Source organism: Taudactylus pleione, unplaced genomic scaffold, assembly GCF_031769625.1.
Source record: "Taudactylus pleione unplaced genomic scaffold, aTauple2 ptg001437l, whole genome shotgun sequence".
Lineage (NCBI taxonomy): Eukaryota > Metazoa > Chordata > Amphibia > Anura > Myobatrachidae > Taudactylus > Taudactylus pleione.
This window is the reverse complement of record NW_028285836.1, coordinates 760,215-772,500: the sequence shown is the minus strand read 5'-3', so window position 1 is coordinate 772,500 and position 12,286 is coordinate 760,215. Positions and strand designations below refer to the sequence as shown.

Genomic DNA, 12,286 nt, shown 5'->3' with positions numbered 1-12,286 from the left:
TAGTGTGCCTTGAGGACCGTGGTTGGGAACCCCTGCTCTAGATGCTAAGAGAAGGGCTCCTGGATTTGCTGATGTGATTGCTGTATCTATTGAATTAATCGACAACTGTAGCTAAGTATTATAATAAATTTGTTTTTTTAAGTATCATTTCTGGGAATCCACCCATCTGGGATCTCTTAGTTTGAACGCACCTGAAACAGACCCATTCAAATTTCTAGATATTTCTGTACTCTGTTAATATTTATTCTGTGTTCCAAAAAAAGTACATTTCAAGGGTCTACAAAAATAAGGTGAGTCACATTGTAACACATAAGTAACATACTTAGAGTCACAGTTAATAACTGTTAATCTCATGTTTAACCCTCGCTAACATATTGTTTATACTGTGGTGACAGGTCGTACACCTTGATTTACCACACTTAAAAAAAGCCTTCTGGTTTCTCCTTTAGCCAACTTTCGTTGTTTACATGCAAACTAGTATTAGATCTTAAAAGACTGGGTTCCAAAATCGTTTTAAGAGATTTTTTATAAGTAACCAAAGGTTTGATAGGTAGACAATTTAAAACTTCATCATGTTTCAAAATTTCATAATTTTTTTTTATTCATAATCTAATCTTATAATTTCCTTTTAATATTCTATTATCATTTGTTGTTATAGTGATCTTAACATACGGAGTGTGACACTTTCTTTTTATGGTGTACTTTGCTGTTTTATTAGCTTATGGCTCAAATATCCTGCTACAGTATTATTAATATGTTGCTATTAGCAACATATCTTTTTAAATGTAATAAATTGTATGCATTTTTATTTGACCCACAAGACTATACTTAATGTGTAACTTTAAGAGGTAATATCAATATACTTCTCTCAGTGCTGTGTTGTGTCATTTCTTGAATCAGGTCTCTTGTAGATCTTTATGAGAATTTACAAACCCCCACGCAGCTGCAGGTATATATTTATATATACATTTTGGGCACCAATTGAGGGTTTGTATTTCTAATATATTCCCTGATACTAAAGCTTTGTCCTTCACTGTCCCTATTTGGATTTCCAAAATTGAAGTGGTTGGGTTGGTATCAGGTGATTGCTGTCTGTGATTATTGTCCAACCATGTTTTTGTAGAAAATAAATTACTATGGGCTTAATCCTTTTAACTCGCCCTCGCATGTCGGGCGAATTGCCATTGTAGCAGCGGTAAATGCCAGCAACGGCATTAAAACTCGCGCCCCTCTCTCTCTCCAGATTCATGGATTTTTGTAAGCAGCTCTATGGTGCTGCGATCAAAAATCTGCAAATCCTGCAGTACCAGAAGTACGTCATATAGAAGCACACACTCGGGGGTAATTGGATTGAGTCCTGTGTGTTCAAAAAGATGTCATCAAGATAGGAAGCATGGCATTGCAGTATAACCCTGAGTACCAACATCAGATCTATTAGTGCTTTGGCAAAGGCACTAGAAAACACCGAGAGGAAAAAATGCAGGCACAAACTGTTCATGTTTTCCCCAGATTCTTTTTCAGAACACAACATTATGTTCTGGTGCCACTGGAACATGTAATACACATCCTATAAGTCTTTTGATGTCAGCAAATGTAATTTTTCTAATGCAATGAGAAGAAAGTTCACTGATTACATATGGAAATTTTTTGCACTCACAAACTGATTGAGGCTTAACAAGAGAACTGTTCAAAAGCCTCCTGTGCGCTTTTTTTCCACAGAAAGAGGATGGTACAGAATGCCAGAACCACTTTGGGAGAATGTTATTAAATACATTACCTTCTTTAGTATAACTGTGTGTAAACTGCCATCACATGGGTGACGGAGTCCAAGATTTTACAAAAATAGTTTGGATGCGTGTCGCTCAGAACAATCATATATTGTTTGCTTTTAACCTCTTGTACTGTGCTTTAAGCTGGCTACACACCTAACAGATATCTGCAGATGATGGCTGTTCATACACACTGGACAACCATCTGTCCGTAGGTCCCGCAGCTCCCTCCCCATGGCCTCTGCAGCAAGTGTATGGGCGGTCGGATGATCCCATCCATACACACACCACAATGCCCCAATAGATCTGCAGATATATTGGGCATCGGCTGTGCAGCACAGCCGACGTGATATGTCTGAACGTCGTCACAAACATATCGCTGGTACACACTGGCCGACACGCACAAAATATAATGGCCGATGAAATGAATGGCTTATATATCTGCCAGTGTGTACCCATCATTAGGACTGATATCCACTCAACCACACGTCTGATATTAAGACTGGAAGAGGGCAGTGTTTTGACAATGTTGCTTTAACTGGGTAATTTTTACTCTAAAATATGAGATATGGCAAGAACTTACCCATGTTATCTCTATTTCTACGAAGTCCATAGGGTTCCACAGGATACTTTGGGGTATAGGCAATGACGCCAGTCATCGGGCACCACAGAGTTAAATTTTCAGCCTCCCAGGATGCACTGGGGTCCCTCTCCTATAACCAGCCCCCGAGCCAAAGGCAAATCAGTTACGTAGCAAGCCATAGGCCGGAGGAGGAGACAGAGAGAGAAGAAAGTCTGGAACACACAAGAAATCACATTCTTACCAGAAGGAGACAGAAAAACCGGTGACCAGAGCAAAGCCCATCTGCAGTACAGGTGCGACAGGGCGGGAGTCCTGTGGAGCCCTATGGATTTCGTAGAAATAGAGATAACAAGGGTAAGTTCTTACCATATCTAATTTTCTACATCAGGGTCCATAGGGCATTTGCAGGATACTTTGGAGATGTCCCAAAGCAGTATCCTTTAAGGGTAGGGACGCTCCTGTGCTGGAAGGAGAATCCGCCGCCCGAAGGAAGCATCCTGAGAGGCGAAGGTATCGAATGCATAATACCTCACGAAGGTATGGACAGAAGACCACGTGGCTGCCTTGCACAGCAGAACTGCAGAGGCACCACGGCGAGCTGCCCACGAAGGACCCACAGACTGAGTAGAGTGAGCTTTAAGAGGATGGTACAGGAAAGCCCTCATGAATGTAAGTCCCCGAATTCGCCATGCGAATCCATCCTGCCAAAGTTTGCTTAGTGGCAGGCCAACCCTTCTTATGGAAACCATAGAGGACAAACAGGGAGTCCGATTTCCTAAATGAACTGGTACGGTCAACATAAATCTTTAAAGCCCGTACCACATCCAAGGAGGCCTCACCAGCAGAAAGGTCTGGGGAATTAAAGGCCGTTTCAATGATTTCCTCATTGATGTGAAAACTAGATACCACCTTAGGTAAAAAACCCGGGCGAGTGCGAAGCACTGCTCTATCATTATTAAAAATCAGAAAGAGAGGGCGACATGACATAGCCCCCAAATCTGACACCCTTCTGGCCGAGGCAATGTCCAGAAGAAACAGTCTTAACTGTAAGCCATTTTAAATCCACTGAGCCCAGTGGTTCAAAAGGCAGTCCTTGAAGAGCCCTCAGGACCACAGCCAAATCCCAAGGAGCCACTTGTGGAACAAAGGGAGGCTGAATGCGTAGTACACCTTGCGGACATCAGGAAGTGTAGCAATCCTACGCTGAAACCATACAGACAGTGCAGAAACCTGCACCTTCAAGGAAGCAAGGCGAAGACCATGATTTCAGCCCACCTGTAGGAAAGCCAACACCCTGGATATTCTGAAGACCTGAGGATCATACAGGGGTATTCTATATGGGTGCGATAACATCATTTTTGCGGTAATATCGCAGGTTTTACTTTTACACCCTATTCAATTTCAAAGACTTATCGCAGTTTTGACAAGTCTTTGATAAAAAACGGTGATAAGTTTTCACCGTTGAATAGGTGTAGAAAAAAAGTGCAGAATTGGGTTTTAGGGGTGCAGGCTTAAAAAAAATAGCCTGCACCCCTGAGAATGACATTTAAAAAAGAACTGTGTCAAAAAAAGTAAAAAAAAAAAAATAGGGACACCCCAAAAAATGAACTTAAATTGGGGTGCAAAAAAAAAAAATGGGGAAAAATTGTTAAACAATAGGGAAATAGGTTCAGGGCTATTCTGCAAGTATGCGGCAGGTGTTTTCTAGAATAGAATTATAGCAGCAGGTACACAAATGCAGAATTTTTAAAAACTTACTTTAGGGACATCCAAATATGCTAGTACCCATTTTCATGTACCCCAAATTTGATGGGACCACTTAAAAAAACGAAAAAAATAACCTAAGTGCTCTTCTGCATCACTTCTTCAATGTCGGGAAAAAAACACCTGCTGCGGCTATTTAAATCCCCGACTTTCAATTAAAGGCTAAAACGGGGGTACCCATAGTGTTCCCCCATGTTTTTACAACTTTAGGGGGGTCTTACAATTATTTTAAGGAAAAATTCGTAACTTTACGCAAATCCAACTTCGGAGTTTCCCGTTTTCGTTAATTTTATATTGAATACGGGGATAAGCGGGAGCGCGCACCAGACTTAACGCAGAAAAAAACTCCGATATGAAACGTTAACTTCGACAGTGAAGTTAACGTTTCATATTGAATACCCCTCATAGCCTCTAGGACGACACCATTCATTGCATGCCCCAACCTTGTTACTCTAGGTTAATTACTGACTTAATGAATAGGAAATAACACAAGAAAGTTTTGTTAGCTTTCATATTAAAGTTATACAGTTTGGGGGTTTTGACAAGAATATGTCAGGAATTATTTGCTTGAAACCAGGAAATTTTGAATTTGAAAATGGACATAATGGAAAAAAAGGTGGGCTTTTCAACACTCATCATGGCGTATACTTAAAATTAGAGACCATCAGACTGCTGAGGAGTAATAACTGGTGAGGCAAGAGGATAAAAAGGAGTTATGTTACATTTAGAAGAAGCTGAGATATTTACAGTTAGAGAAATTTGACATTTGGCATGAATTGGACATAATCCAAAAAGATACAAGATGTTCCATAAGTATGGATACACCCTTAAAAAAATGAAATGAGTAAGGAAATATTAATCCAGTGTCTACACATGATATGGCAGCAGGGGGGGGGAAACTTTTTAGGGTATGTCACCAGTATGGTGGCCATCTTGAAGTCGGCCATCTTGGACGCAACTAATTTTTTAATTATGAAGTTAGTCATTTGAAAGCAAACAGATGCAAAATTGCATATTCATTCTCAAGTTTTAACAGTTTTCTTTTGCAGGTAGTGACATTAATGACGTCACCAACAAAAACTGAACGTGTTGAAATTGTCTTGATATCTGGAGAATGAAGCACACGTACGTGTTAGTGCAAATTATTTCAACCATCACCCAAATAGGCCACCCATTACTCACAGTGAGTTGCCAAACTCCCTTGTCAAATTTAAAGAAACCGGATCAGTTACAGATAAACCAAAAAGTGAACGACCAAAAACTGTTACAGATGAAGTGCTGTGCTGGCATCTTGACGCCTCTCATATGAATGTGGGGTTTAGTTGTACAGCCATTTTCAGAATTTTGTCTACACATAAATGGCACCCCTACAAGATTTACATGTTGCAACACCTGACTGAAGATGACCCAGACCATTTGGTGGAGTTTGCACACTGGGTAACACAGCAACTTCAACTGAACCCTCATTTTCCACACCAGGTATTGTTAAGTGATGAGGCACATTTTTTCATCAATGGTACTGGTCAGAGACAAACCCTTACTGGATGGATACCTGTAGGTTGTAGCCTCGGCAAACAGTTGGTATGGTGTGGTCTGTGGGATACCCGTATTGTGGGACCATTCTTCATTAATGGAATATTAACAGCAGCACATTACAAGAGGTTTTTAGATGAAGAGCTTTTTCCCTCATTGGTATCAGAGGATGGGTCATATCCCAATTTCTTCCAGCAAGATGGTGCCCCACCTCATTATAGATTAAATATCATGGAATATCTTGATGTGCAGTCCAGTGGCCACCAAGATCCGCAGATTTAACTCCGTAGGATTTCTTTCTGTGGGGTTACCTGAAGGAACATGTTTAAGCTGTGAAGATACAAGATCTTTATGCAACAATGAATTGTTGAGGCTTGTGCTCAAATTCAGCCAGACATGTTGGTCAAGGTTAAAAGACAGATAGTGAGTCTTGTTATTTTAAGGACTATGAAATGGGCGACATAAAAATATAAACAAGAAATTATACATCCCTGGATGTTGAATTTCAAAGAAGGGGGGGGGTACATGCTGATGATCGGATGAATCCTATTTTCTGTGTCCTCCAGTTGATGCGTGTTGTCATACAAAAAAAATAGACATGTGTAAAACCAGTTTTTCTCTGTGATAATTGTTAATATTTCAAATACACCCTTTGCGTTTCAGTGGAATGAAGAGCAGTTGAATATGTGGTCATACCCAAACTTCTTATTGTAGTATCAAACATATAAAAGGTATCTTTTTCCATTAACATGACATTCAAACCAATATTCCGTGTGTCGAGATAAACCAATAATAAAGCATAGGCATACCCGACTCACTAATTAATCAAGCAGGAGACAAGTAAAGGTTTATTTAAATTATTCAATATTATTTGTGCATAAGCTGCGTACCATACTCACAATAAGCATAGATGAACTGAAGCATATCTAGGTTTCTTTCGACACCACAGGTTATCATCACCATATCATTTGCAGTCATAAGAATAGGAGATCCAGAGACAGATGTGTCTCCAAAAAGTATTATTAAAAAAAATAATAAAGGGTAAAGAATAAAAAGACAAATGTTGTTCAATAGAGACCATGACGGGTCCTTAGTATACAAGAGTCCAGAATAATCCATAAAAATCACATAAAAAACAAAAATCAAGTCCAAGTTATATTACGTAAAATCACAAAATGAGTCCCCAAAAAAATGCATCCATATATCATACCTAGAAAAGCTTGATATAAAAAGGAAGAATGGGCTGTTCACACATTCAGCTGGTCAACGCGTTTCCGCCCTATATGGGCCTTTATCAAGACATCATATAGGGCCGAAACGCGTCAACCAGCTGAGAGTGTGAACAGCCCATTCTTTCTTTTTATATCAAGAAAGACAGACTGTGGTGTCACAAGTATCTTATGAATGGTGGACGAGCAAAAAAAAAAAAAAAGCTCGATTGAAAAAAGTTAACTCCAATGTATTTCCCATTATTTAACAACTTCTGACTGCTCAAGCATCTTCAGCTAGTGTAGAAATAATTTTTTCTTCTTTCGGTTTAGTTCATTCGAAGCTTCAAAACAGACTGGGAACTGAAAAGGCACCTAAACTAGCATTTTTAATGCCAGTGACATTTCCAGTTCTAATGCTGAACTCCTTTTTTTTTGTGTCTGTGTGTTTCTCTGAAAAGTGCTTTTGCATGTTTTAATTAGGTTTAGTTTAAATTGGTTTATTTAAAAATGTCAAATAAATCATATCAAACAATAATAACTTTGGTTTGTTAATATTAGAAAGCATTAAAAAGTGATTAATCAAGGTTTCTAATACAAAGCAAGATTCGTTTTATTTGTTTCATTTAAACATTAATGCAAAAAAAATGGTTTAAACAAAAAAAACAAAACAAAAAAAAAAAAGTTTTATTTTTTTTTCCCCCAACCCTGATCTTAACACATGGAATATTGGTTTGAACATCACGTAGGTGGGAAAAAAAAAAAAAAAAGATACCTTTATAGGTTTGATACCACAATAAGAAGTGCGAGTTGGGGTAGACCCACATTTTCAACTGTTCTTCCATCTACTGAAACACAAAGGTTATATTTGAACTATTAACATTTAGAGAAAAAACTGGTTTTACACGTGTATATTTATTTTGTATGACAACGCACATCAACTGGAGGACACAGAAAATAGGAGTCATCTGATAATCAGCGTGTTCCCCCCTTCTTTGAAATTCAACACAAGGGAGCATAATTTATTGTTGTTTATATTTTGTCACATATTTCATAGCGCTTAAAATAACGAGTCTCACTATCTGTCTTTTATTGCTTAGGTTAATGGGAATTTGGAGAAATTCCTTGTTGCGACTGTTTTGAGCTGCTTCACATTGCGCCTATCACTAGGGGTTGTTTTTGTTGCTGTATTGCATGTTGGTCAAGGTTAATCAGGAATGGGAAAATAGAATAACCCTAACACTGCAACATAGTGGACAGTACTTCGAACATATTTTATAAACTTTATGTTAAAAGTAGAGAATGAATAAAGATACGTTAAAACGAAGAACACCATTGTTTTTCTTATGAAATTATGCATGTTTCATATGTCACATGACTACGTTCCCAATTAAAAAAAAAATTAGAGTTGCAACCAAGATGGCAGACTTCAAGATGGCCACCATACTGGTTGAGATACCCTAAAAAGTATTCCGCCACTCCCATATCTTGTGTAGACACTGGCTTACTCATTTGCTTTTTAGAAGTGTTCCCACACTTATGGACCACCCTATATTGTGTGAGGATCATGATAAAGCAATACTACCAAGTCTATAGGATATTATGGTATACATATATGAATATATCTGAACTCCTTACAAAAAAAAAAACTGTCTGCGGACAGATAGAATCTAACATCAGATCTAATAACTATCACTGTACTATACAGTACATCCAAAACATAGTATCTAAAAACTAATTGAAACAGTCCTCTATGACTGCATTTGGGAATCATATTGTTTGATATTATAAATCAATCAATGAGGGCTATGCCGAATAAACTAGAATAGGATCCTTAAGGTTTTTTCAGAAAATTGCTACATAACACCTTCATTCACTTGCCTCTTCAATTGTTTTTATAGTTCGGATAGCATTATTACATCTCTAAATTCTTCTTCAACAGGGGTAGCCCACTTAAAAGTTTAGGTTTCAACAACATATCGGCTTAAACATGTTTGGTCATGTATATAGTGTTAAGCCGGCCATACACGGTGCGATATGCACCGTGCAAAGAGACGGGGGATCAGACGTCCGACATATCGGGTGGTCCCCACTCACAGTGCGATTGGGTGGCCGACTGCCCGATATGGCGGATCCCCCCTCCCCCACAGCACTGCATGGGATCGCACATCTAATCCCCTGATCGACTGAACCTGCAGCAAGATCTGGGGGTGCGATATATGACCCCACGGGTTCATGCTCTGTCCGACATCATGCCCATACACGGTGCGATATAGCAGCCAAATCGTACCATCGGATCAGCTGATTTATCGCACCGTGTATGGGCCACTTTAGGGTTTTCTGGATTAGAAACACATGCCTAAAATGTACTTGCTTACATTTAAAAATGACCAGTCTTTGCGCCACAGAATGCATAACCAAGTGTCTAGGAGTGCTCCAACCAGTGAATGTTGACGGAACAGAAGTTGAGTGGTCGTGTGCATGTATGAGGCGATCAGAGCAGCAGCAGTTATTTTTTTTTCTCCTTTCTGGCTTCAGAACATTCTGTAAAAAATGTTTCTGTTAAAGCACGCATCCTAAACTAAGATGACACATACACCCATAACAATAAATTCACTGACAGATTAAGTGAATAATATTGATGATCTTCTTATAATGGCACCTGTGAGGGGTTGGGATGAATTAGGCAGATTGTAACGTCAAGAAAAAAATGTTCCTTAAGTGTTGGAAGCAGGAAAAATGGCAACGCATAAGGATCTGCACAAATTTTACAAAGGCCAAACTATGTTGGTAATACGACTGGATCAAAGAATCTCCAAAACGGCAAATCTTGTGAGGTCAGAGTGCCCATGTTAACCTCTGACCGCTGCTAAAAGCGCATACAATAGGTATGTAAACGCCAGAACTGGACCATGGAGCAATGGAAGATGGTGGTCAGATAAATCAGGTTCTCTTTTACATCCTGTGGACAGCAGGGTGCGTGTGCGTCCTTTACTTGGGAAAATGATGGCAACAGGAAGCACTGTGGGAAGAAGGCAAGTCAGCAGAGACAGTGTGATGCCTTGGACAACGTTCTGCTGGGAAACCTTGGGTCATGGCATTCATGTGGATGTTACTTTGACACGTACCACCTATCTAAACATTGGTGCAGACCAAGTACACCAAATTCTCCAGATCACAATCTGATAAAGCAGCTGTTAATGTGCTGGTAAAATAAGTCCAAGCCATGGAGGCCCCACCTCGCAACTTATAGGACTTCAAGGATCTGCTGCCTTATCCATGGTGCCAGATACAATAGGACACCTTCAGAGATCTTGTGAAATCTCATGACTCCAAGGTCAGAGCTATTTTGGTGGCATGAGGGGGAACTACATAATATTAAGCAGGTAATTTTAATGTTATGACTGACGGGTTTATACACTAGACCAGGTTTTACCTTTTAAATGACTGCCAATTTAAAACATCAGCAAGATTCGCCAGGATCTCGCCAATGCTTGCCAGTCGCATGCTATACCATTTATCCCAAAGTCTCATGCCTAGATTCTGTAATACATTTATACTAATTTCTTTTGAGCAGATAACAGAGGCAAAATTGTATCTCTTGGAAGCCTAAACAATATTACTAAATATGTTTTATGGGGTTTTCCAGATTTCCCAAAGCTTTAACAGTTCAGTGACTTCATCCTCATTTCTTCTGCAGTGAGTCTGTTTCACAGACAGCGATGTTGTCCCTCTGAAGTGAGTAGAGGAGGGGCAATGACAACACACTGACAGATTAAAGGCACACCGCAGTAAGAGCAAGGAGAGAGTTGCTGAAATATTAGTAATCAGATAAATTACCAACATGAAAGTGGTTAACTTATTTATACCACCCAAAATTTCACACTTTAACCTGTGCTTTCAAAGCCTTTGTTGGACAATACTAAATGTGCTGCATGTTAGCGGTTGGGTATGAAACCCCGCCGGGTGAAATGCCGATGCCGGAAGCCCGAAACAGCAGAATCCCGATGGGGGCAGGTAAGTATGCTAAACCTCGCCTTCCCTCCCCCCCACTAATCCTAACCCTCCCTTAACGATGCATAACTCTAAAACTCCCGGTGGGGTGCCTAACCCTAAGTCCCCCCAGGGGTGCCTAGACCCCCCCTCACGGCTAACAGCTAACCCTTCCCGCTTACCTTTGTTCGGGGAGACATCTGTCGGGATTCTATTGTCAGAGTAAAGTTAGGCATTGATATTTAGATGCCTATCTTTAGTACTCAGTCGGGATTTTGACGTCGGGATTCCGGCAGACGGCTTCCCGTGCGTCGGGATTCCAAGTACATCCCCATGTTAGGTGTTATTGCAGAGTAACTTTTGAAAACTTAATATATATACGAAATATAATTAAACATACATGCATAGCAAACGTATATGCTGCAATATAAGATGTTAATTATAAAAGATAAATCACATCAAAAGACATTACACATTGGGGGAGATGTATGAAGCTGTGGAAAGTGATAAAGTGCAGAGTGATAAACGACCAACCAATCCGCTCCCACCTGTCATTTTTCAAACACAGCCTGTCACATGACAGTTGTGAGCTGATTGGTTGGTCGTTTATCACTCTGCACTTTATCACTTTCCAGAGCTTCATACATCTGCCCCATTATTAGTAACGGTCACACTCTAAAATTACTGGGATAAAAGGTAACCCCAAGCCTTGCCCTCTCACCTCATGGCTAGGCATCCTGTTAATCAGATAAAATGGAGGTGTTCCAGTCAGGCGCATAATCTGCTGCAGCTGATTAATATCTAATGAGCCTTGTCAAGGGCTTTATATGCAAAACACGGTGCACTGATAGCAGGAGTGCAGTCCACTTTTTAATGCACTAATCATCTCCACAGCTTGTTGTAACTTGCAAAGATTGTGTAAGGCTGCATGCATAGGTTAAAAAGTGAGAAACTGTCCCACAGATAGATATCCAATCTTTTCATGAAGCATACTAAAGCACTTTATTCCAAACAGTCTTTTCTGATGAAAATCACACATTTCCTTCTGTATTTATTAGCACAGTCACACATACAAGCAGTTCTAAAATGCAGCAAAATTATAAAAGGGTGTGATCATGAAACTATATACAAGATGTTGTGAGAAGTGCTGAATTCATTATTTTCCTATACGGTCTTTACCATTAATAATTTATACAATTATTTTTTAGCAGAATTCCCAACTCTCTCACAAATTTCTGTATTCAAGCATAAGCATTACTATTTGTGTAGGCATGTTAATACATTGCAGCCATGAGGACTATAAGATGTTCCACATCTGTTTCAAAGCCCCAAACACAAGTTTAGCATCAAACCCTTGAGGAAATAAGGAATTAGATGCGTGAGGAGCTCAACATAGAAATGTACCAATTAGGAATAAAATGTAACACTGTTCACAA

General features: G+C 39.5%; 1 protein-coding gene across 3 annotated transcripts in view; it reads right to left on the bottom strand.

The window, feature by feature from the left end:
- The window catches only part of LOC148442607 (mitogen-activated protein kinase 14), a 138,602-nt gene that overhangs the window by 16,562 nt on the left and 109,754 nt on the right, over positions 1-12,286 (bottom strand). Inside the window, exons 9-10 of one of the 3 annotated variants that reach the window (XM_088463731.1) lie at positions 11,572-11,651; positions 9,236-9,401 (exon numbers count right to left, since the gene is read on the bottom strand). The exons of 1 other annotated variant lie outside the window; for it this stretch is intronic. In XM_088463731.1, the coding sequence (XP_088319857.1) occupies positions 9,236-9,401; positions 11,572-11,651 (246 nt within the window). The remainder of the gene's footprint in view (positions 1-9,235; positions 9,402-11,571; positions 11,652-12,286) is intronic. One more of the 3 variants, XM_088463730.1, reaches the window with a different exon arrangement.